This window comes from Scheffersomyces stipitis, chromosome 2 (assembly GCF_000209165.1).
Source record: "Scheffersomyces stipitis CBS 6054 chromosome 2, complete sequence".
NCBI classification, from domain to species: Eukaryota; Fungi; Ascomycota; class Pichiomycetes; order Serinales; family Debaryomycetaceae; genus Scheffersomyces; species Scheffersomyces stipitis.
In genome coordinates, this window is record NC_009042.1 from 1,155,350 (window position 1) to 1,178,951 (window position 23,602).

At 40.5% G+C, this 23,602-nt stretch overlaps 6 protein-coding genes across 6 annotated transcripts; 3 read left to right on the forward strand and 3 right to left on the reverse strand. All coding sequences in view use genetic code 12, as the record gives it.

The window, feature by feature from the left end:
• Positions 1-20: 20 nt before the first annotated feature.
• PICST_70032 (predicted protein) lies at positions 21-1,974 on the reverse strand. Its single transcript, XM_001382963.1, has one exon. The coding sequence runs from the start codon at positions 1,922-1,924 to the stop codon at positions 86-88; it is 1,839 nt and encodes a 612-aa protein (XP_001383000.2). The 5' UTR covers positions 1,925-1,974; the 3' UTR covers positions 21-85.
• Positions 1,975-2,993: 1,019 nt separating this feature from the next.
• Positions 2,994-6,414, forward strand: PICST_70016 (predicted protein). The gene has a single exon (XM_001382402.1). The coding sequence runs from the start codon at positions 3,106-3,108 to the stop codon at positions 5,020-5,022; it is 1,917 nt and encodes a 638-aa protein (XP_001382439.2). The 5' UTR covers positions 2,994-3,105; the 3' UTR covers positions 5,023-6,414.
• Positions 6,415-6,954: 540 nt separating this feature from the next.
• Positions 6,955-14,892, reverse strand: TAO3 (transcriptional activator leucine zipper). Its single transcript, XM_001382964.1, has 2 exons — positions 13,377-14,892; positions 6,955-13,337 (listed from the first exon to the last, which is right to left on the reverse strand). Exons 1-2 carry the CDS (start codon positions 14,713-14,715, stop codon positions 7,006-7,008), a joined length of 7,671 nt encoding a protein of 2,556 aa, XP_001383001.2. The 5' UTR covers positions 14,716-14,892; the 3' UTR covers positions 6,955-7,005.
• A 2,359-nt stretch (positions 14,893-17,251) lies between these two features.
• PICST_54238 (predicted protein) lies at positions 17,252-20,542 on the forward strand (the record flags this gene model as incomplete). The annotated part of the gene is made up of 1 exon (XM_001382403.1): positions 17,252-20,542. The coding sequence occupies one exon, from the start codon at positions 17,252-17,254 to the stop codon at positions 20,540-20,542; it is 3,291 nt and encodes a 1,096-aa protein (XP_001382440.2).
• Positions 20,543-20,665: 123 nt separating this feature from the next.
• PICST_29791 (predicted protein) lies at positions 20,666-21,238 on the reverse strand (the record flags this gene model as incomplete). Its single annotated transcript, XM_001382965.1, has 1 exon — positions 20,666-21,238. The coding sequence occupies one exon, from the start codon at positions 21,236-21,238 to the stop codon at positions 20,666-20,668; it is 573 nt and encodes a 190-aa protein (XP_001383002.2).
• Positions 21,239-22,798: 1,560 nt separating this feature from the next.
• Positions 22,799-23,182, forward strand: PXP18 (Oleate-induced peroxisomal protein POX18 (Lipid-transfer protein) (PXP-18); the record flags this gene model as incomplete). The annotated part of the gene is made up of 1 exon (XM_001382404.1): positions 22,799-23,182. One exon carries the CDS (start codon positions 22,799-22,801, stop codon positions 23,180-23,182), a length of 384 nt encoding a protein of 127 aa, XP_001382441.1.
• Positions 23,183-23,602: the final 420 nt, after the last annotated feature.

A 23,602-nucleotide genomic window follows, 5' to 3' on the forward strand; every position in this document is an offset into this window, starting at 1 on the left:
TTCCAAATACAAACCATGTAAAAGTACGATATTCTCTATACTACATCATTCTTTATCAGTTCTAGTTATGCCTTAAGAACTCTATCTATACCTTCTTGACATATCCCGTGGGGAATAACCCTCTTTGTCCATTCAATTCTCCCTCTGTCCAGCCACTGCCATCAGTGTCATCCTGGATCAAGACAATTCTATCACCAGCTCGAATGGTAATCTCGTCATCTCCGTCGGCGTTGTAGTCGTACAACGCTTCTACATAGGAAACCTTTTTGGCTCCTCTTCTAGGTGCAACAGAAGGACCTTTCTTCTTAGAGCTGCTACCTGTGGTGTCAGCTTGAATGGGTTTGGCTATTTCCAAATATGAGGTGGGTGCCAAACCTTGTGTACCATTAGATAGCCCGATCAATGTCCAGCCATTGCCAGAGTCTTCTTCAATCAACGTGAATGTCTCTCCTGCTAAAATAGTGACTTCATCGTCACCTTTGGCTACGTACTCATACAAAGCTCTTCCGCTTCCTGAACCTGTAGGCCCGGTGCTGGTCTGTGTTTTGTTTCTTCGCAAACTAAACACATTGGAACTGAAAGTATGATGACTATTGCTCGTTTTCACGGTGTGAAGTGATTGCGTATCTGCTGATCCATTGTCTGGAGATGTAGTACTTTCCTTCTTACTACCTCCTCTCAAGAAGCCGAACTTGGACTTCTTTTGCTTGGCCTGTTCTACATACGTCAAGTCCTTGTCCCCGGCAAAGTTTTGGATGATTTCTATTTCCACCTCGTTCTGAACTCGCTTGGTATCTTCTTTCATGAACGTCAGTAAGATGCTCAACGAAGTCAGCAACTTTCCATCAAACTTAAGCGTCAAGTTCTCAGAATCTTTGTTCCGGTCCAGGGTGGATTCCTCGAGTTTCTGTTTCGAATCAATACAGGCTCTTTCAAACTGAGAATGACGTCCAAGTGCTTCCGACAAGCGTTTCTTCAAGTTGGTGAACTCTGGCTCCTTTATCACCAACTCCTCGTCGTCATGCCAGATTGAACTGGGAATAAAATAGAAGTCCGCGGGTTCCTTCCAGTCCGAAACATTATGCTTTATGAACATGGCTGTGTCCAACTTGGGATTGTTCTGGTCAATAGTTTGATCAATGAGATGCAAAGTATTCTTGACTTCGTCATTTGCATTGCGTTCGATGATCGAGGCATTCTTTAAGAGCTTGTTGATCAATCCAACCCTGCTTTCATTCAACTCTTGCAAATAGTCAAGCAACTCTGGGACATCTTGGAAGTAGTACTTATCCTTCAATCTGTTGGCTATATTGATTTTGATAAGGTAATCGTTTTTTCCTACGTTCATATCTACGGTCCTTTCTTCAAGCTTTTGTTTGTATTTTTCGGAAGCTGATTTTACACTTTTGTCTCGGGCCGTTTCGGTGGCTCCACATAAAGTGTCGTAATGTTTCTTCGACTTATTGATGTCATCTTCCATCTTCTGCTTCTCGGAAGTGATGTACTCGTTGATGACATCAATCTGCTGCGCAAGCCTGGTTGACTTCCCCTTCAAGATGTTCAAGTTGTCGGCTACCTTGATGTTCAACTCCTGTCCGAATTTCAATCTGCGATCGGCTATAGCCTCGGTCTGGGTTAACATATCCGTCCATAATACCAACGAGGCACATTCCAATGAACCTGGCGTGATCTGAGGCTCGTCTCCAACCGATAGCCGGGCAGATAACTTGGACTTCTTATCAAAGTGTCGTTTGCTCAATTCCTTCAATTTTGCAGCGTACTCCTTTTCTATGGTCCCTCTTTCTCGATAGAACTCTTCAAGGTCTGTGAGCCAGTTGATCCCATTATTGATCCATTTGGATGTTACTTTGTATGAGTCTTTGAGCTCGTTTCCAATCGAAATGTTTTGCAAATCGTCCGCCATCTTTAATTGCAAAGTGTAGTGGTGTTTCTGGCGTATTTGGTAGTTTTTTTATTGTGGTTCTGGAGAATATTTGTGGGGCTTGCTTACTCCTATAAATCTTGGGGTTATATTGAGTTGGGCGCGACATTTTCTCCTGTCAAGTGCGACATAGGTTGCAAAATGTATATGAATATATAGAGTAGAAGCTTGAAGCATAAGATATGGCCCATTACGGGTTTCGTGACTTTTGATTGCCTTCAAGTTGTTTGGATATTGTTTCTGGGTTTTCTGGGTACTTTGGACTTTTTTTCAATAAGTTCTCAAGAACTTTCAGGCACGTATACCCATTTATTCACTGTTATAAGTTAATTGACAATTTAATTCAACAATAAATTGTACTGATTTTTCACGAATTTTTTGCTTATCTCAAGTGGATAGAGATACCTTTCAGATCGAGCCAACTGCTCTTGTCAGTCCGTCTGAAATCTTCAAAACAGAATTGACAAGGATAATTATATCGCTGGAGAATCTGGCTCTGTACATTTTCTGAGCGTACATAATCTCTCGCTGAGCTGCGATCGCAAGCCGCACCACATTCACAAAATCTATATGGGGAATTTCTGCTAATTCGATTTTGATCCAATTCCATATCCAATTGTTCATATCTCCCTATCGACCGAGCTTTGCGAATTTCAATACGAGCCAAGCTTCAAGCATTTATCAGCATATTGTCATATAATTCAGTGATCTTTCACTCGTCGCCGTTTCCTCTCGCTTTCCTGTTTCACTGCAGAAGTGAAAACTAGAGATTCAATAAGTCACTACTGGTACAAAGTACAATAGTTTCATTATACCATATGGAATAATCTCGACACATTCTCCTTTCTGCCAGCGATCACTATCTTCTATAGCAATCAATCATAATAGCATTCATAGTATAGCAACTGTCATAATTCCATCGTTGACTCCTCCTGTATAACCTATCCCAAGTTTCCAAAGTGAGAGGCAAACGTACCAACTTCGTCAAACTCGTCTCGGGGTTTCTCTTCAAACGCTTCTTTCTTCCTCCCACTACCAAGCCGCCCGTTAAAAACTCCAAGCTCAAACTCATCGCAGATATCTATCGAGACTACCGCGCTCTCAAGAAGCACTACCCTGTTTCGCCCGAGCTTATCAGATTCTCCCGCAAACGCTATGCCAAAATGACCAGTCCCTCTGAATTCTCAAACATCAATGGCAGAACGTCTTCTCCGCTAGATTCAGATCTCTCGCAGCCTCTTTCTCGTAGACAAAGACTCTTGGGCCTAGCCAGAGCCACCAGAGACAACTATATACCACGACTCACTGGTCAAGTCACCCAGATAGCCTCAGGAGCTTCTCGCGCTTTTGCTACACCTGGAAGTGATCTCTACGATGAACAGGGAAACGTCATCTTCCCCAAAGATGCTTCTATTACCTTGTTCCCGTCGTACACCAGACAGGTAGGCGACAAATACTACATAGACATCAAGGGCTGGGTCTCGTGCCCCGGTCTCATGACTCGTAAAAACAGATTGATCCTCTCATTAGTGAGGCAAGTTACACGGTACAACTCGGCCAACTCAGATCAGGCTATACACCAGTTGGAAAGCGACAAGTTGAAACAGGATATGCTCCAGGATGACGTTTCTGATTTGGAATCGTTTCATTCCGAAGCTTCTAAAGATTCGAATCCAGACCAACTTAGAAATGTCACGAGCTCTAGCTCATCTGTACAGACTGGTCCGTCTGCTTTCAACAACGAAGAGTTGATGAAGGAGAGATTGGCATCATTTATCGCCAGATCAATCCCTAATGCAGCACTAACTGTGGTTATAGGCTCTCACGTAGTCCATTCTGAAATCGCAGAAAAGGAAGTCTTCACAGATGCCAGTGGAAATTTCGAAACAACAGTCCAGACCAGCTACCTTCCCTCAGTTATTCAGGTCAAGGCTAACTCCGATGATACTATCTTTTCGTTTCAGGACGTCATGTTCGTACCAGGTGAAGGGATTGGTGTGATCAGTGATATCGACGACACTGTCAAATTGACTGGTGTTATAGGCGACAAAAGAGAATTGATGACAAACCTTTTATTGAAGGAAGTGACAACTTGGAGCATTCCTCCCGTTATTAGCTGGTATGATAACATCAAAAAACTAGACAACGTTTCGTTCCATTATGTTTCCAACTCACCCTGGCAATTGTTCAGTACAATCGAACAATATTTTCGTGCCGTGAAACTTCCCTATGGGTCGTTCCATCTAAAGCACTACACCGGTAATATTATTTCCTCCCTTATGGAGCCCTCTTCTTCTCGTAAAAAAAAGTCATTAGACAAGATCTTGAATGATTTCCCTGAAAAGAAGTTTATATGTGTTGGTGATTCAGGTGAAGCAGATCTTGAAGCCTACGTGGACTTGGCCAAATCTCACCCAGGGCACATTTTGAGCATCAATATTCGTGTTGTAGAGGATTCTTTGTCTGACGTTGACGACAATAAGATCCTCAATGAGCTTGTAAGAATATTGACTACGAAAAGAAGAGTAACGTCTTCATCTGCAACTCCACAGCCGGTAGAAATACCAAATTTGATTGACTTATCTGATGATAGCCCTGTATCTACTCCACAGGCAGAAGAAAGAAGAGCCAAATTACCTCCAATGATACCGAAGAAACCAACCAATTTGAAAGGAAATTCGCTTGAAAAGAAGCCACCCTTACCTAGAAGAGATTATTTGGCAAGAGCTCATACCGATTCTGAACTTGCTTCTAAACCTACTGTGATTGAGTTAACAACTGTTGAACTGCCACCTTTACCCAAACGACCTGATGCCGTCTTGCATCACGCCAAAACTGAAAGCGATGAAGCTTTTTCACAGCATGAAAACAATCTTTTTGACAACTTGCAGAACATATACGATTCGCCAAATTTCTACGAACTTGAAGAAATGGATAGAAAAGGAGCCAATTGGATTCGCAGAGTGATAACATCGTTACAAGATCTAGAAGGCTCCGGTACGGAACTCAGGTTATTCTCTGATGGAGACCAACAGTTCTTTGCCAACAGCACCGAGGACCTCCGAAATTTGAAGCGTTGATGGTTACGAAAAAATTTCAATGATGTTATAATGTTATATATAACGTAGGTATATATAGATATGGTACAAACGTGAAAATGCTAGAGATCACAATCAGGGAGGAAAATCAATTCGTCTCGGATCTGGAGATCAAGAATCTTTAAATGTATTAAAGACGAATATCTTTAAGTATTAAAGCTTATGCCGACGAGACGATGGGTTGCCCTTCTTCGGACACCGTCTCTTGAACAGAAGTATCCACCTCTGTTTCTTTCGTGATTTCTGCTGTTTCTGAAGCAGCCTCTGGAGTAGATCCTGGACCTGTCTCTGCCTCACTAGATTCAAGCACAGGCTCCTTTGGCTCTTCGGATTCCTTTGGTTCTTCAGATTCATCGTTCTGTAAGTAAAGCTCCTGGATATGAGAACCATCGCCGTAATCTCTGACGTTTTCGTCGCTGTCTTCTGGTAAGTCCTTCCTGAACTGCGACAAGTCCCATTGGTCTCCTTCATCCTCTTCGGTGTAATACTTGTCGGAGAACTTCTCCAATATGACTTCTTTACCGGTCTTGGGTCTCTTTCCAGACTTCTCGTCCTTCCTTTTGTCGTCTTCTCTCTTCTTCAACTGATTGGCTTTCCATTTCTGGAATGTCTCGATAGTGATAGGCGTGAACTTGCTTTTGTCCAACTTGGTTCTTTCAAGCTCAAGGAACTCTTCCAAGGAAATCTTGGGCTGTGACTCGGCAGCCAATCTTTCCAATCTCTTTTGTTCCTTTGTCTTCAACACAAATCCTGGAGGCAAAGAGTGTCTGTACTTACATTCGTTACCACCATTGGGGCATACCCAGAACCAACCATACTTTCCGTTTTCTACAGCTTCAATGAAATGCTTACAGACTTTATCAGTGGTAGTCTTGGGATTACCATGCTTGGACAGAATAACCTTACGTAATTTCTCTTCATCCCATTGGTCCATGGTATCTTCTTCCTTTTCAGCTCTGGCATCTGTGTACAAGTCCTTCTTGGCATCTTTTCTGCCGACATTGATATCGTGGGAAAACTTACACTTGTTACCTTTAGTACAAAGACCCTTTTTGAAAAATTCACATAACACCGATTTGGGATCCACACCAAAAGGAACTTTCTGCTGGACAATACCAAAAAGTGCAGCTGCCTCTTTTTTTGCATCTTCCGCTGCCTTCTTCTCAGCTGCTAGTCTTTTAGCTTCAGCTTCCTTCTTTTTGGCCATTCCTCCATCGATACCAGCCTGGATCTGCGAAATCTGCTGTTGCACTTTCTTGGATTTGTTCTTGTTCTTCAACCCGAACGTTTTATCGTCCGCAGACTTGGCCTTGGCCTTGGACTTGTTCTTGTCTGAAATCTGGGGCTGCTTCTTCTTTGGTGGCATCGCTGTTTGCTGTTCAGGGTTGAATATGGTGCTTATTCCATCTTCACTTCGTAGAAGTTAAGAATCTTTTCAATTTTTTTCCTAAATGGAGTCGCGTGCGTCTAGTCAGCTGAGTCAGATTCGGTCACGTGTATTACAGCGAGATCACGTGGAGATATAGCATGGTATTTAGCATTAAAGAACAGTGACACCAATATATGCTTGTAAGAATGGTAGAAATAGTCAATGAAAGCAATCACAATGCCATTGGGGAAGGTAGACTCTTTTTTGGTGAACGTTCTAACTTTTGCCGGTGACATGGTTGCAAAATTGGAGGGTATTTTGCACTTTGCTAAATAGAAAGCCGTTTTTTTTTGTCGGTGGTCTAAGACTTGATTCTTGGAGTAGAGGAACTTGATGTCAGCTCCTTTGCTTCGTTATATATAAGCGTACACCACTTAAGTTCGTTACTAGACACACTGCTATGGTTGAAGATTGAGGCTTTAGTCGCCTGCATATTGACTTTTTTTGCAATCATTTTAGTTGCAAAATCCAACTTAATCTGGATATTTCAAACAAAATAATACAAAATAATACATTATTCATAATACTATGCTATTCTATAACTTACGTGAATTCCTTTTCTTGTCTTTTGTTTTTGGCGTGGTTGCTACTCCACTATGTGCTGTTGCTGGTGGAGTGCTGAGTGAACTGGGAGAACCTAAACTTCCTTTGCTATTAGGTTTCCAAAGGTGGCGACCCTGGACGCTGGGAGAAACATTCGTACTCGAGGCATTGGGTGAAAGCTTGGATGTTCTCTTAGATCTCTTTTTACTTCCTCCTAATAATTGTTCCAATCTCGTGGCATTTTCGAAATTACTTGCTGCTTGCATATCTCCAGGAGAACCGACAGAAGGTGAAGTAGATGATAAATTGTACGAGGATCCTGTAGGGGTTATTGTACTAGGAGACTTGAAGGCTGTTGGAGTAGGCTGGTTCTCAAAATTAGGCGACATTGGAAGAACTGGTGTGGTAAAGCTGTCGTTCTTTGATTTCAATGTGCTTCTGCTGTTTCTGAACGGAATATAAGACCTCTTGGTCATGATCAGTGTGGCCTGGTTACCGTAGTTAGTGGCGCCGATGGAATCTGCCAAACTAGTCTTGAAGGAAGTATTGGACTGCGTTCTAGCCAAACTTCTATTCAAAATGACAGAAACCTTCTTATCATATATGTTAGGCGCAGAATCCATTGGAGCCAGAACATCGCTAGAATTGCTATATCTAGTGTCCACAGAAGCACTATGGATATGGGATTGACGGTCCACCAACGCATTATTTACTGGAACCACTCCCTTGTTTTCTGTATCCTTTGTAAAGAAAGAATCGAAATCATCTAATGCAGCCCAGACATTGCTCAAAGAAGCGTCAGCCTCTTCAACTGCAACAGATACAGAGTCTCCATAGTCTGGAGCTGGTGCATAGTAATCTTCAAAGTGGAATTGAATCTCCTCTTCCTTTTGATGTTCTTCATTCTCGTCTACAAGAGCAGGAACAACACAAGTCGAGAAGACAGCATGAACATTATTTCTTGTACTAGCAGCAGTAACAGCAGGCATTGGAATAGCCCAACCATTTTCATCGGGTAGTCCAAACAATGTAGCAGTCTTTTCGTACTCTTTCTTGATACTAGTGTTTCCCAAGCTCATTCGTAAGACGTCTCTATCCAGTTGAGAGCCAGAGATAATTACAGCCTCGTCTAATACTTCTAGAGCCTGTTCGGCATAGTCAGTAAGTAAAAGACGTAATAAGGGAGAAATAAGATCTGCCCCAACTCCTACAAACTCGTCACACTGTAGATCCACCAATGGGAAAATGTGTTTCAAAAGGCTCATAGTCTCAACTTTGACCCACGGAATCTTGTTTGAAAGGAAACCCAACAACAATACCAACGATTGAGCTTCGTAAACTGGGAAGAAGATATCCTTGATTGTTGAAAGAGTCTGTACTACAAAATCCTTCTTGGATCTAAATCTGTTCTTGGATAGCGATTCCATTATTCTGGCAAGCGATGGCTTGCCAGCACTTTCAGCTAAACTGCTTAGTGCTGATGCAGCCCGCTCGATTTCTGGTGGTATGGACTTTTGATGTAAAGCATGCAAGAAACGAGGCATGTTTGCCAACAATGACATCAACAATCTTGAATCGCCCATTCCAATAATTTCACTGTCTTTAAGTGTATTCAACTTATCAAGGAACTTGATGGAAGGTTCCCATGCCGTTGCCGACCGTAAACCGACGAGTACAATCAGTTGCAAGCCCTCGAACTTTCCTTCCCATTTTGGAGGGAAGGTGGAAATTAAACATGAGACTGTGTCTGGAGCGTCCAAGTCAATCTTGGAAATAAATTTATTCATCGTCGAAAGAACTTCAATGAATTCTTGCTCGTGGATTGTACTCAAACATGCAACACTCGACCAGAAAAGTTGAGGGAAGTCGATAAGTTTGTCGGAGTCTAACTCTGCAGTGATGGCATTCAATGTCATAAGAATTTGCATGGCAAAGCCTTGAATATCTAATGTCTCGTCTGAAATAGTATTAGACAAACGGTGCAACATGTCCTTCAACATACTCTGGTCCAAGAATGAAAGCAAGGATCTAAATATTTGGAACGAACGACATGCGATATGTCGAACAGCACAAGTCGTTGCCCAATTCAAAGAAACTCTACTCCATTCATCTTGGAGCTTTGGTGCTACATTCACGAAGATTTCCAATATGTTTCTAGCCAAAAGATCCATATTCTTAGGAGTTCTGGCACCCTTCTTATCATTGTTTAAGTCATCATATACCCATAAGTGTTTGAAATGGTCACGTTGTCTTAAAGTTTCGATGGTTGTTGCTGACTTAGGTTCATTAGGCGCCAAAGTTTGGATCAAATGAATCAACAATGCTCCTGCCAGTTCTTGAACAATAAACAAGTAATGATCAAGCAATGAGAAAGTGACATGCAACAACAAGGGCAATTTTTCGATCATTCTGTCATTCGAGACGGTAAGAAGATCAACCAAAAATACCATGGAGATTTGACCAATAGAAAAAGCTGCATCCTTTTCATTGAAAGGGATAATCTTCCACAAGTTTGCGACATAAGGAAACTCTGATGTATCTGCAGCAACACTATTGTTTCCTTTAGGCTGAGGTGGAACCATCAACTTCGGTTGCAAATTGTCAATCAACTTATCAATTACAATTAGTGGATCTGTTTGAGAGAAAGATAAGTAGTCAATGATTTGTCTTGAATACTCCACAAAAACTGGATTCTTCCTTTCCAAACAGTTGCGCATAATAAAGTCGACAATTTTGTCAAAGTTATTGGAATTGCTGGCAAAGGTGACCCAAAGCGCTTCAACCTCGTTCGAAATTTTCGAACTGAACTTCACAGTAATTTCAAAAAGATTGTTCAACACCATCAATGATGAAGAATCTAATTGCTGTACATAGTCTTTCTTTTCTTTATCTTCAATGCCTTCTTCTGTTGGGATATACTTCAAAACCACATTCTGTACCCAAGGTAGCAAACAGGATAAAATGTCTCTTCTAGAACTATTTCCAACTAAGTTGAAATACTTTGTCATATAACTTATTCTGATAAACGATCCATCAGCCTCTAAAGTTGCTAGATGTGAAGAAATATCAAACAATGCTTTCTTGTAGACGATTTTAGTCTTGCTACAAACTGACTCTGTAAACTTGTCTGAGGTTGTTGAAGAACCAAAATATTTGCTCTCTAGAGCCTTGAGTAGTTTCATACTGGCAAGTCTCACCTCGTAATTATCGTGGCCGATTAAGAAAGTTGCGAGACAAACTAAGTCGTATGGAGTTTCTTCAGGATTCACTGACTTCAAGTAAACGTCCACAAATATGGTGAAATAACTTTCTGTTGTCCTCGAACTGTCTTGAGAGGAATAGCATTCCTTGATAACCTCTTGGTAGATATCATTGTTGTCCATATTAAGGGTTATTATATTTCTCAATGCGACTTTCCCTATTTCGTGAGCACGATCATCCTCTGAAGCAAACAAAGCATGGATCCAATTCAATAAGGCGGGAATGTCAAATGACATCACCGCCAACTTTCCTGGGAATTGAATTTCCTGTTTAATTTGGCCAGAACAAAGTACAGCCATACAACTTAGAGAAGAAAACTGCAAAGCCTTCTTCTCTACTTCCAAGATTGCTGTTGCAGAAGCGACGTCTTTATTATGGCCTACCTTCTTTATCATAGAATTGTAACGATCCTCAGCTATAGTGCTAGCATCTCCATAGCCACACCATTCTTTCAAATAATTGAAACAACCAATTCTTGCTTCGAATGGTAACCACTTGTCCAAATCTGACTTTTCATTCAAGCTAATAAAAACATTCTCCAAAAAACCGCAGAAGAAACGACGAAGCTTCTGGAATTCAATATCAATCTGTGTTGAAGGCAAGGATAAGAATGACTTAACATTCTTCACGATGGATATCAAATTTGCAATCATCCAGTCATCTTGGAAGACCAAATCATCCTTCTTGAATCTCTGAGTGATGTTATTTAAGATGTATATAACTTCAATTCGCAATCGATCCTCTGCTGGGTCTCTCTTTTTGTCAATTTCCCAGTCATTAATACTGGAAGGAATATTCTCAAGAAGAGTCTTGAAGATATTTATGTTGATACAGCTCAAGCCAGATATGATCGCCTCTCTAACCATCAGTTGTTGAGACTTTAAAAGTGGTAAAACCATTCTAAAAACTGATTTGGCACTAGTAATCTTCTGATGCTGTATATACATTTGCATTGACTTCTTTCTTCCATGTGTAGGCTGGTTTGGAAATGAAATCTTCTGTTCACTGGTAGATGTCAAAGAACAGCATGCAAATATTAAATACAACTTCCACTGGTTAACTAATACTTCAGGTGGAGCATTCGTAGATGATCTCGAAAACAATGACGAAGTGTAGGACCTGTAACTTTCAGAGTACTCCAACACAAGCTCGTGCATTTGAACCAAATTAACACAAACAATAGAACGACACATGGCAACTGGCATTGGACATCTCTCGAAAAATATATCAAGTAACCGTGGATATAAACGGAACCAAATAGTAGAATCGATACCATAATCGGACTCGGCTAGTCGGACAAGGATATTCTTTCTGTTCTTCAATTTTGACAACCTCGTTCGTTCCGGAACACTAAGCTCCTTTCTATACGGTTTAATCAATTCTAAGAAATCAATGTCCTCTAAAATGTGGATCAATCTAGTGCCTACATCAGCAGCGAATTTTGAGGAGCTTCTTGAGTGCTTCTTGGAGAGATCAGGATCACTGTTGATTTCCTTCTGAGGCATGTTATCCGTCAATTTGTATATCTCTTGATCAAATAATTCTACAAGCTTCAAGATAGTAATGCCGTAATGTCTGGTTTTTGAATCCTGTGAACACAAAAAGAACAAACCATTACCCTCGACCTCTTCAATAACAGTGATAATAGTTTTCCATTCTAGCTGATCGCTGAGATTCAACTTGTTCCCATTCTCGTGTGTGTCAGGTTTTGGTAAATTTTCCGCCGTATGGTTAATCTGATACAAATCGTTGAGAACATCTAGTTTCATCATTTCATCGTCCTGGGCAAGTTGATTCGTTGAAATTTCGTGCAACGAGTTTTCAAATATTTCTTGAAATTGCTTTAGCCAGCAATTCAATAAATCAACATATATCTTCAATAATCGATTAAACTCTGTAGAAATCAAATATGAAGAATCGTAACTAGGACCTGGTTTATCAGAAAAGTGAAAAGCAATCTTAGCAAAAGTTGTTATTAGACTGCTTGGATTCTTTCTGGAAGCCAATTTTTTCAAGGCATTGATGGAAGCACTCGCAACCCTAAAGTTTTCGTGAACTGCATTTCTTGTCAAGATTTCAATAACATGTTTGAAGCTGATGCCAGAAGTTGAAGATTGCTCGTTGTGTAAGGGTACCAAAGTCCAAGGAACTCCATCGATAAGTGTAGCAAAGAGTTCGATCTGCAAATTCTTCGTAATTTGGTAGTTGAAGTCGATTCCAAAATGAAATCCCGAAAAGGGAGATGGAGCTTTTGCTGACCCACTATTAGAAGAGGAACTCAACAGGCCGCCATTTTCAGATCCCCATACATGGGCACCATATTGGCCATCTAAAATCTTAAACAATGATGCGAATGTTCGACAAATCTCCTCATGAGACAAAGCATTGTTCGAGTTTTTGGCAATGAAGGAAAATTCATTTAAGCGCACAGAGTGTTTTGTACTTTCAGCAGACTTCTTACCTATATTCTTAGGATGTGGATTGTTAGAGTCGTTTACTTTAAATATTCTTTCGTTGAATACTTCGTCAGTAGGGAATGCTGGTTTTCTGCCTAGTTCATAATCCTCCAATATAGCCAAATAGCTTTTGATTGTTAAAATCAATCTTTCCGAGGATAAACCCTCTAGGTTACTTCCATTAAAGCTTAGCTTGAGCAACTTTATGAAAACATTATCAAGTACATAGTTGAGGTGGTTGAATCCAACAATTCTGAGCAATTCTACCAAACAACTCAAGAGTAAGTTGTCTGACGTAATCCATTGATGCTTCTTGCTGGTATTTGTGCTGTTGAAGAGCAAGATCTGAAACAAACCATCCAATTTTTTGATGGTATTATTCAAAGTGTCTGGTAATCTATAAATGTAAACCCATACCAATCTTGCCAAACACACAATAAATGTCGTCTTGTCATCGACATCAACTTTTGGTTTAAGTTTAAAACTATTATCTTCTATAATTTTAAACCACACATCCGAAAACAATTCTTTTCGCGAAACAGACAATACAGATGTCATCAAATGCAAGGAATATGCCCAGCCATTATTAGACAAGGATATTGGGCTAGCTGATTGCAACCCATTAGATGAGCCATTGGTAGTGCTACTAGACGAGCTTGAAAGAGCAGACGAAGAAGTGCTTGCACTGGAAGTCTTAGTTGAGTGTTTCCAAATCTGGTAAGCCTTGTAGAAGATCTTCTCCACAGCTTCTACCCAAGTAGGATGGTTAGCTTCTGCTGTCATTATGTTTGCAAGTGGTAGAACCAAACTACTGAGTACTTCACAATAGGCATAGATGATAGTTTCGTTTTGAGACTTTTCAAAGAACTTGGCTAAGGATTGCATAAACTCTGCACTTTCCTCAAACACATCCAAAGGGTAGTTTGTAAGTTTCAAATATCTCATTCCACTTATAAGAAGGTGTATTTTAGGTTCGTCGTCTTGTTTGACATGAACAGGGATCTTCTCCAAATCAGCAATAAAACAATCACTGACGCTGAGGAATCGCTTTTCGGACATGAATCCTAGTAACTGAGCAAATAAATTCCAGTTTGCTGCTCTGACTAACGATTGACTCATGCCTATGGGATCGGTGGTTTTCAACTGTGTGTAGACGATCTCTTGTAATTTGTCTTCGAGATCTTCTCCCATCACTTCGTTAGAAGTTTGCTTTACTACTTCAATTAATACTCTACACAAAATGTAAATGGAAGCCAAAGACTTTCTATCAGCCTGGATAGCAGTTTCTCTAGCTTGAGATATTTGCTCATCGTAGAAGGTCTTGTGTCTCAGAAACTCGCTTTCATATCTTCTGCGAGACTCCGTTCCCGGTGACGCTGTACCAGCTATAGCTGAGCCACTGGTAGGAGCCGCTGAAGATGCTGATTGGTTTCTTCTATGGGAGACTTTGGAGAAGCTCTTTGTCCTAATAAGACTTAAACTCCGCTTTGTACGGCCATTCACGTTGGCATTCTTGGCAATTCCAGGCTGCGTTGGACTAATTTGTGTGTTACTGTTGTTTGAAGCTTTCAACAAATTGACTTTTGCGGTGGATAAAGTTCTTTCTACTTCTGCTGCTGCCATAGAAGCTACTTCACTTTTGGATTTTCTCCAAAACATGACACTGTCGATGACGGGTTTTGGTTTTCTTCTGGCGATATAACCTAATGATTCTACAATTTTGTCAAACTGTGGATCTACTCCTTCTGCTAATAAGTCGATTATTGGCGGTTCTTCTTCAAGGGCATAATCCAAACACAAATTAAGCTTGCGTTCAGCATGACGTACAAACTGAGTGAATATTATATGCAAAGTATACTCAGCTGGGGTCTTCAGGTCTGTTGCCAATCCTTTACGAAGAGAACTGAACTCTTCACCGTTCGAAAAGTTCAATCGCTGGACAGTAGTAGAAGACATAGGAGGTGGAAGTTGTGGTGATGGCTCCATGTGGTCTAGGATTGCAGCTTGAGACAGCAGAGACAACGATGATGGCTTCTTCTTTATCTTCACGTTGTTGAATTTGAAGTTCTCCCCTGTAGGAGAGTCTTCTGACAAAGTTCTTTGTTGCTGTCTCAGTTGGTACAATTTACTGTGGATGGCTGGAGGATCCTGAAGCTTGAACGAGTATTCCTTGCTTGGTTCGTTAGCGAGAAATTCCTGTGCTAGTTGATCCATTGGAGGATTTGTCTGAATTTGTGTCTGTGCACTTTGTGGTCTAGAGGCTGTTAATGTGTGTTGTTCAGACGATACAAGCTGTGGAGCTACATGACCAGTATCGTTTTGGATCGTACGGTCGTACGAGACTTCTGTCAATGCGAGTGATATCTTGGAGTTAATATCAGGGTTATACGAGGCAACAGCCGAGAGACTGTAGTCGGAGTTTCGGTCCAGAATCAGTGCTGATTCACCAGGAAAATGTGGTAAGGGCGGTGGAGTTCTGATGAGAAAACTAGGTCCATTCTTAAAGGAGTAACCGAAGTCAGGGGATAAGGGAGACTTTACAGGTTCCTGGTTTCCCATTAAGGACGATGCGATTTCTTCGGTATTTTCACCACCATGAGCATTGATTTCGTTGATATTATCGTTGTAGATCTGAGGATCGTCTACTTCGTTGAAGTCTGGATTTTGTGACAAATTGTCCAAGTCTGTTTCGTAGTGGTTGTTGGGAGTACTCGAGGCCTGGTGGTGGTCAAACAAATCTTGTTGTGGTGAATACTGTGAAGCATACGATTGGTCTATTTCTTGTGGGGCCTGGAAACGGTGTTGGTAATGAGAAACATATTGAGAATTGGACTGAGAATCAGAACGAGAATGATGTTGAGGATTTGAATGAAGTTGATGCTGAGGGTGTTGGGAACTATCTTGAGGATGTGGGTGTGGATGTATACTGCTATGATACGGCTGTTCCTGCTGGTGTAGTGCTGATCGCATGGCCACTGGGTCTTCGTCTATTTCTGGGTAGATCAAGTCTGTATTGATTTGGGTGATCGCGCCTCTGTCGATGCCGTCGTGGGCATACTCGGTCAAGTTGTCCAAGTCCGGTATCTCTATCATTGCGACGAGAGGTTCTACAGTAGAAGAACAGTGATAGAACAGGCGAAGAGGGAGGATAAGACAATTGACAGAAATGAAACAACTGCTTGTATTATACTACTCAGAAGTTATAAACTTTTTTCGCTACCAGCCTCTGAGGACTTTATAAAGGAGCAGCAGCCAAATCGCGTATAATTGCAGGGGAGCTGTAGACTTGACACCGGTGCTACTCAGCAACAGACGAGGAAGGGGCTACAGGGAAAGAAGATTGCCAGGCTGTGATTTGGTTGAAACTGCCAATGAAGGCTGGTGAAAGCTCTGAGAAAAGGGTAGAAAATTTCAGAGCAGCCTCAGATTCTATCATACTCTTCTCTATTATACTTCTGTATCGTACAATTCTTTACTTTTATTCATTCACTAACCTGGTTAGCCTAATTCTTTAGGGAAGTTCTTTATTCTTATTCTTAGACTTTACAGTATGTTAATTCTTAATTTTTTCTTTACATCAACTCTCTTCATTTACTTTGTCTATATTAATTCTGACCAGATCCCACCCCGTTCGTTCATCCCAGACACGTTTGATTTGCCTTACCAGGAGCAGTTCGGCCATCTACAACAATGCTAAAACATTGTTTGGCCTCTCTCATTAGTAGGCTCAAAGGCTGATCAAAGTCATTATAAGTCGCCATTAGCATTGCTGTTGTCGCTAAGGGAGTCAAATCAAATCTTCCCAAGGACCCTGCCGTTCCAAACCTCTGGACACTATAAAAAGCGCAAGGTCAGATCAACCTTATATAGCACTTATACCACGTTATTGCCCTAACCACTTTCTTGATCTACCATTTCGTTTAATAAATCCTTCTCTGCCCTGCCCTTTTTCTCTCTCCATTCTGTACGACCGTGCCTTTGTCAGGTTCTGGACCGTTTGTTCAATGTCGTTGCAATTTAACCATTTCATTTTGCTCTGCAACTCTTCCAACATTCCAATTTGCATTTCCCTAAATAGGAAGGCCGATGGGTTTCTCATGACAACCCCGGTGTCTAGTTGCCATCAGCAGCTCTGCCTTCATTTATGTATGACACTGCCCTCCGGATTAGACACTACGAAACCATGGGCACCTCGACCTTCATTTCGCTAGCAAAACTTCCGATTTTTGGCTACAAGAATTTACTTGAATATCAGAACCCATTACTAGAGTAGAGATTACACTTCAACATTTGCAACCGCCAAAGCGATCCAATAATTGCCGTTGTCTACCTCATAATACCATAAGATAAGATAAGATTAAGAATTTCACGTGATTTAAGTCACGCTGAATTTTTCAGTCAAGTGACCTCTGGTCCTTCATATCGAGATTATTCATCGGTATCGAATTTGATCTAAGCTTGGATCAACTTCCAGTTAGGCAAGCCAATACGTCTCTCAATCCGCCCTAAGCTCTTATTTGTGATGGTAGAATCCATTCACAATATTCCCACTTTGATAAATCAGTTTATCGCGACGGTGGATACAGATCTGGAGGTTTCGTCGACTTATTCAGAGCAATTGGCAGAGTTAATAGTAGAAGGAGAACTTACTCTTTTACAGTTTATCCAGAAGTTGGGCCCATCGTTAACTTCTGATACAGATGCCATTCGTTCCAGATCTGTTAACTGTCTTTCGTCCACTTTGGGTCTGTTAAATGGCTCCAGCAAACTCACCAAACAGGATGTCAATGTCATTGTAGATTTTCTCTTGTCCAAGTTAGATGACAAGGCATGTTTGCAGTATCTGTTAGCAGCGCTCTCTACGTTAGTCAAGTTCCGCAACTTTGTTCCCAGTTTGAATGACAACTTGAAGCGGTTGCTTAATGCTGTTATCTCGGAATATGACCCAAAGAAGAACTTGGCCAGAACTAGATACGAATCGTTCAATATTTTGTCGAATACTCTTTCAGCCCATAAAGACTACTTGATTACTCATCAGGATTTGGGTGATTTGTTTGTCAAGAACTTCATTCATGTAGCTTCGGGTGAAAAGGATCCACGGAACTTGTTGGTGTCGTTTGAGTTGAACACAGCAATCAACCAGATATTTACATTTGATGAAACGAACGAACTTCACAAAGAATTCCTTACAGATTTGTTTGATGTAGCCTTCTGTTACTTCCCCATCTCGTTCACTCCGCCTGCGAATGACCCTTACAAGATCACAGCTCATCAGTTGAAGGAGAAGTTGAGAGCTACCATAAGCTCGCAAACTCTCTTTGCTAAGGATTCCTTTTCAAATTTGATTGAAAAGTTGACTTCAACCAACCCTGTTATTAGGAACGATGTCTTAAAAACATTACTTCAATGTGTAGAAAATTATTCACGTGAAACAGTAGAAGAGTACTGGTTAACTCTTTGGAACGCATTGAAGTTTGAAATTTTGCACAATGATGTATCCATTTTCAAATCTCATTTGAATGAAATTATTCCCTCAGAGTACGAATCCAATATCGATGATAATGATGATAACAAAACTTTGATCTTGACTTTGGTCATCATCTCGGAATTATTCCAAAAACTCGAAGAAAGTTCCAGCACCATCCAAGAAACTATCATTGGAGATTTGAAAGAAAATTTAGTTAGTATCAAAGACAAATCGAAGCAGTCGATTATAATATTGGCAGCAATTGCATCTCAGTCGATACATTCTTTCAATAAAGTGGTTGAATTTGTTTTTTCTTACGGGAACTGGGGTAAGTATGTCAATGTGGAAAACCCTTCAACCGAAGCTGAGGCTATAGAAATCGATACCAACGAAGATTTGGTATTGAACATAGCCAAGCAACGTGATTTGGTTGACAATCTTGGCTTTATTTTCACTTCTTATTTTCAATTATTTGAAAAATTGGATAAGAATGAAGTCAATGTGTTTGCAGAGAACAACAAGTTGGTTGACTTCAAAGACCATTTGTTGATATTCTTGGGTCAACTATTGACCAACTCTTCAAGCATGGAGAAAACCTTGAAATGTAAAGTTATTCAGCAGTTGACCAAATTGGTTACTCTACCTCTATTCTTGAACCAGAACGAAAATGAATTAATTTTCAGCTACTTTAGGGATGTTATCATCGGAGTGATTTCAAGTAATACTTTGAATTGGGAAAAGGATATTGTTTTGAAGGAAGCTATTTCTGGTTCCATTTACGCGATTGATAATGACAAAAAGATTGACTTAGCTATTCGATTGATCATCACCAATTTGCTCGACTTACTTGAAAACACAACTGATTCGGTCACGTTCAACAAAATCCTCGACATAATTGGAGACTTGTGTATTAATTATAGAATTTTAGAAATGTTGTCGGTAAGGTTGTTGAACAGGTTGATCGCTATCAGCCAATCAGATAAAGATATTGAGATTAAAGTCAACTTGTTCCAAAATATAGTGGAATCTTTAACCAAGTGGTTTACAAAAGTTCAGACTTCAAAGCAATTTTTGACCAATTCATGGTATCATAATTTCCTTCCCAAGTTCTTCGAGAGTGTGTTCAGGTTATTGACATTACATCCGGATTATGTTCTTGTTGAGTTATGCGGTGACTTGGTAGGTTTGATTGTGAAATTCATTGACCAATCTAAACATCAAGAAATACTCGATGATTTCGTTGAAGCGTTTTTCACTAGCGCATCGTCCAAAATTATTGGATTCGAAAGAAATGCTTTGGATGAGGCTGTTCCTGCAATAGGGATTTTCAATAAAGCTATTGCCAATGTTGACAAAGCAGTCAAGATTAAGACATTTTCGCCTGCAGAATATTTATCTAAGGTGTGTGATGTCATCTACACTGTGGAGGACGATCAGTTCTTGAGAATACAATATTTGCAAACGTTGGCTATTTTAGTCAACAAGTTCGCTGAAGATGAGTCTGCTATTGAAGGCAAGATGGGAGAGTTTATTGGCCACTTTACCCAATTGACACTGAATTCCAAGCTTTCCCAGAAAGATTACATCACTTTCGAAATTCTTATTTGGTACATAAAAGCCTTGGTACTCAAGGTCCACAAGTTGGGATTTGAATATGTCAATAATTTGGTACAATTGCTATCGACTTCTTCAAACTTGGAAACCAAAGAATTAGTAGGTAGATCGTTAATGATTTTGTTCACTGATTTAAAGGTATTCACAAATCAGACTCCAGGTATTAAAAAGGTTATTTCGAAGGTTACCAATTTGAATGTGAAGTTACTTTACAAGCAACGTATATTTGAAGTCATATTGCCAGCGCTTGTTGATAACCACAAGAACTCTGAGAACTCGGAAATATACTTGAACTCCTTGTCGTTGATCTTGAAAAACTTGTCACGTTCTATCTTGGTAAGCCACTTGAAAGAGATTCTTCCTTTAGTGTTGACAAGCTTGACGTTGCCTAAGTCCAGACTTAATCTGACTATATTGAGATCTTCGTTGAATACCTTGTTCATCATCATTGAGGAGGATCAATCTATAGTGGAAGGCTCTCTTGCCAAATTGATACCAATATTGTTAACCTTGGCAACAGGGAAGATTTTTTACAGGAAGAAATTGATCAATACCGAGGAGATAAGAATTTTGGCATTGCAGAATCTCATTATTATCTTCGAGAAGTACAGAGACTTGGCCAGGTTCAAAAAGCAAACGCTTTCTAGCTTGGTGCCAGGGTTAGACGATAAGAGAAGAAACGTACGTAAGTTGAGTTGCGACTTACGGCAAATCTTGTACACACTAGACTAATGCTATTATTAAACCCTGTATTTAAATAAAGTTATAGATTAATATACAAATCGTTATATATGATGGAGTGATGATGATTAAATGATTATGACATTTGTATGATCTATGCCTATGCAAATGAGATTACTCAGAATCGGATTCATTGTAGTCTATTGGTGCCAAACCTGGAGTCAAGCCAGGAACAGAAATGAATCCCCTCTTGACCTTGTTATCAAAGTCATCGAATTTGCTATTCTTTGCTGAAGTCAACTTTCTCTTCCTAAGTCTCTTATTTTCTTTCTTTCCAATCTTGTCAATCAAGCTGGCTCGCACATCGGATAACTCTTCTTCTATTTGCATGTTGTCTATGTGGGATAAGTTCTTGATCTGAGATGCATTCCGCTTCACCAACTTCTTCAAGTATTTCTGTTCTTCTACTGTGTGCTCTTCGCGACTCTTGATGATGTTATATTTAACAAACTTCTTGAACTTGGTATTCAGATCATTTATCTTTTTGATCTTAGCATTTGTCTTCTTCTTTACTTTCTTCAAAGGAACAGACAGTTGCTTCAACTGGTTGGAAAGAAGCTGTGTGGATGACAACTTTTCCTGTTTGTCTTCATCATTGCCTATAGTGTGATTAGGCAAGATATTGGCAAATAGCTTGCTGACTGTAGTCTGTGCCTGATGCTTGGATGCTGTAGACTTGAACGACATTTTCGATCGAAATCCAGCAATTCTATCTGTCGTTTCTGAATACTTGCAGTTCAAATACAGACTTTAACTAATTCTAAGGCTGCTTTTCACGATTTCTTCATATCGCTAACTCTTTAGGGTTTGAGATGCTGTCTGAAAAATTCTGGTCGTGCGCAGTAGCAAATCTTTAAGATGAGAACGAAGAAAGCTGATAGAATATGGAAATAGATCAAAAACGAAGAGCTTGAGAGCAGAATGGTCGAGCTTACAGTGTCTGGTGGCCTTCGCCCATTGTCTCACCGTTCCATTGCAAGTCTCCTCCAATCTCATTGAAACTGTGCATCTCACCGCCGTCTACAGCTCTGATCTGGAGAATATGTCACGTGATCATAAAAGCAAGTGGCATTTGGTTCCAATATTGTCTTACACTGATGGCTTTGCCCCAGCGGTACTATCCGACAGCAAAGTAGTTGTCTAATTCAAGGCACCAGGATGGCATCTTGTTGTAAGGAACAGCCAGTGGGCTGATGAAACGCTCACGTGAAGCTTGGCTCGATGCAGGGGAACATCATCACAGGAAGATGAAGTCCGGCATGATTCGGCACTGGGCTCCGTCACTTGCAGATTCAGCAGAGGATAGCAGAGGCTTCCAGAAAAAAGATGGGGTTGAGAGGAATGAGGGGGGTACCCCACTACAGCCTAGAGAATAGAAAGATTGAGCTGATTGTGGAGGACTTTGGCAAAAATGGCTCGAGAATCATTGTAAGATGGTTAAAGGCAATTGGTTGGTTAATTGGTGCTTTTGGTGCTAAATGAGCTTTGTTACAGATACGGAATTTATGAAGAGCATTTTGGCGTAAACTTGCCAGTAGAAGACAAATGAATAGTGCGACAGGCAATTGATATTCACAAAATAGCATTGGCAGATTTCATCGGTTTGTGGCAGATGTGACTGTGAAATTTTTCAATCCCTATCTAACCAAGCTGGATCACGGGTGAGAAAGTCAGTGACATTTATGGGGAATTGGTGGTACAGCCGATGGAGGGAGCCGACACCGTTTTCGTATCAAGGGTGAAAAATAGGACCACTGTCGACTAGCACAAATCCGAGGCCCTTCGAAGCTGACACTGACAGTCCGACCAGAAACGGCCAGTAATTGTTCAATGAAATTCCCCACCTAGTCCGTATGATAGTGAAGTAGTTCTGTATAGATAATGAGGTCGGGCATGCAGATGGATGATTTTCCAATTAACCGAGGCCGATTGTAGGAAGAACTGGCATTTTTGAGTAATATTGCCCAAACAAGTAAGCGTGCTCATTTTACTTTAGTAACAATCAAAGGATCCACGATGAAATATTCACATGTACGTTGGACAAGAAGGTATAATGGAAATACAAAATTTGGAGGTAGTGTAGGAGTGTGAATATTTCAGTTTTAGTCCGCCATGAGAAACTTCCCCATATTATCAAAATTATATATATAAGGCTCTTTCCTCCTGGTGCATGAAAAATCCACTTCTTCTTTTCCAGTATTAACCAGTATAGTTTTATACACCTACCTATAGTAATCAAAATAAGAAATGTCTTTATCAGCTGACGGATTTAACGGTTCCCAATTATTCGAGTTGTTGGGTGCTGGCTTGGCCGACGAAACTCTTAAGAAGAAGGCCATTGCTGGCGTTAAGGCTGTCATTGTCATCACCTTGAAGAACAAGGAAGGTAAGGAAGTGTCGTGGCTCTTGGACTTGAAGGACGCCGGTACCGTCAAGAAGTTCGAAGGTGCTGCTCCAAAGGGTGACGTGCAATTGTTGTTGAAGGACGCTGACTTCGTCAAGTTGGCTGAAGGTAAGGCTAACGGTCAAAAGTTGTTCATGAACGGTAAGTTGAAGGTCAAGGGTAACATGATGAAGGCTACTGCCATCGAAGGTGTCTTCAAGACCTTGGACCCAAGACCAAAGTTGTAAGCATGCTAGTCATCCCCTTATTTATATGACGACGGTACCGAGCTAGACTGGTTGCGCTGAAGCTGTTTGATCACATGCATTCTGCGATTATCTTATCTTGGGGATCGTTGCTATTATTTTCCTCTTTATTCTATATAAATGAATGTTTATGTCTGACTGAATGAGTATGAAAAGTATGGCATGACTGCGATATTGTAGGTAGCTAAGCTACAATTGTAGTGGAGTTTTGATCAATTCCATGTTCGTAAAGTGGGCCCAAAAATTGAATTTTTTCATAGGCGAATATTTACATATTTTTGTGGCCCTTGAATTTATTTCCAATCGAGTCTATGTGCTTTTTGTATTGTAAAGCTGTTTGTATTCATCTACACAAAATGCTTATATTTGATTGATACACCTTTATGAGCTCTGGTTTCGGGC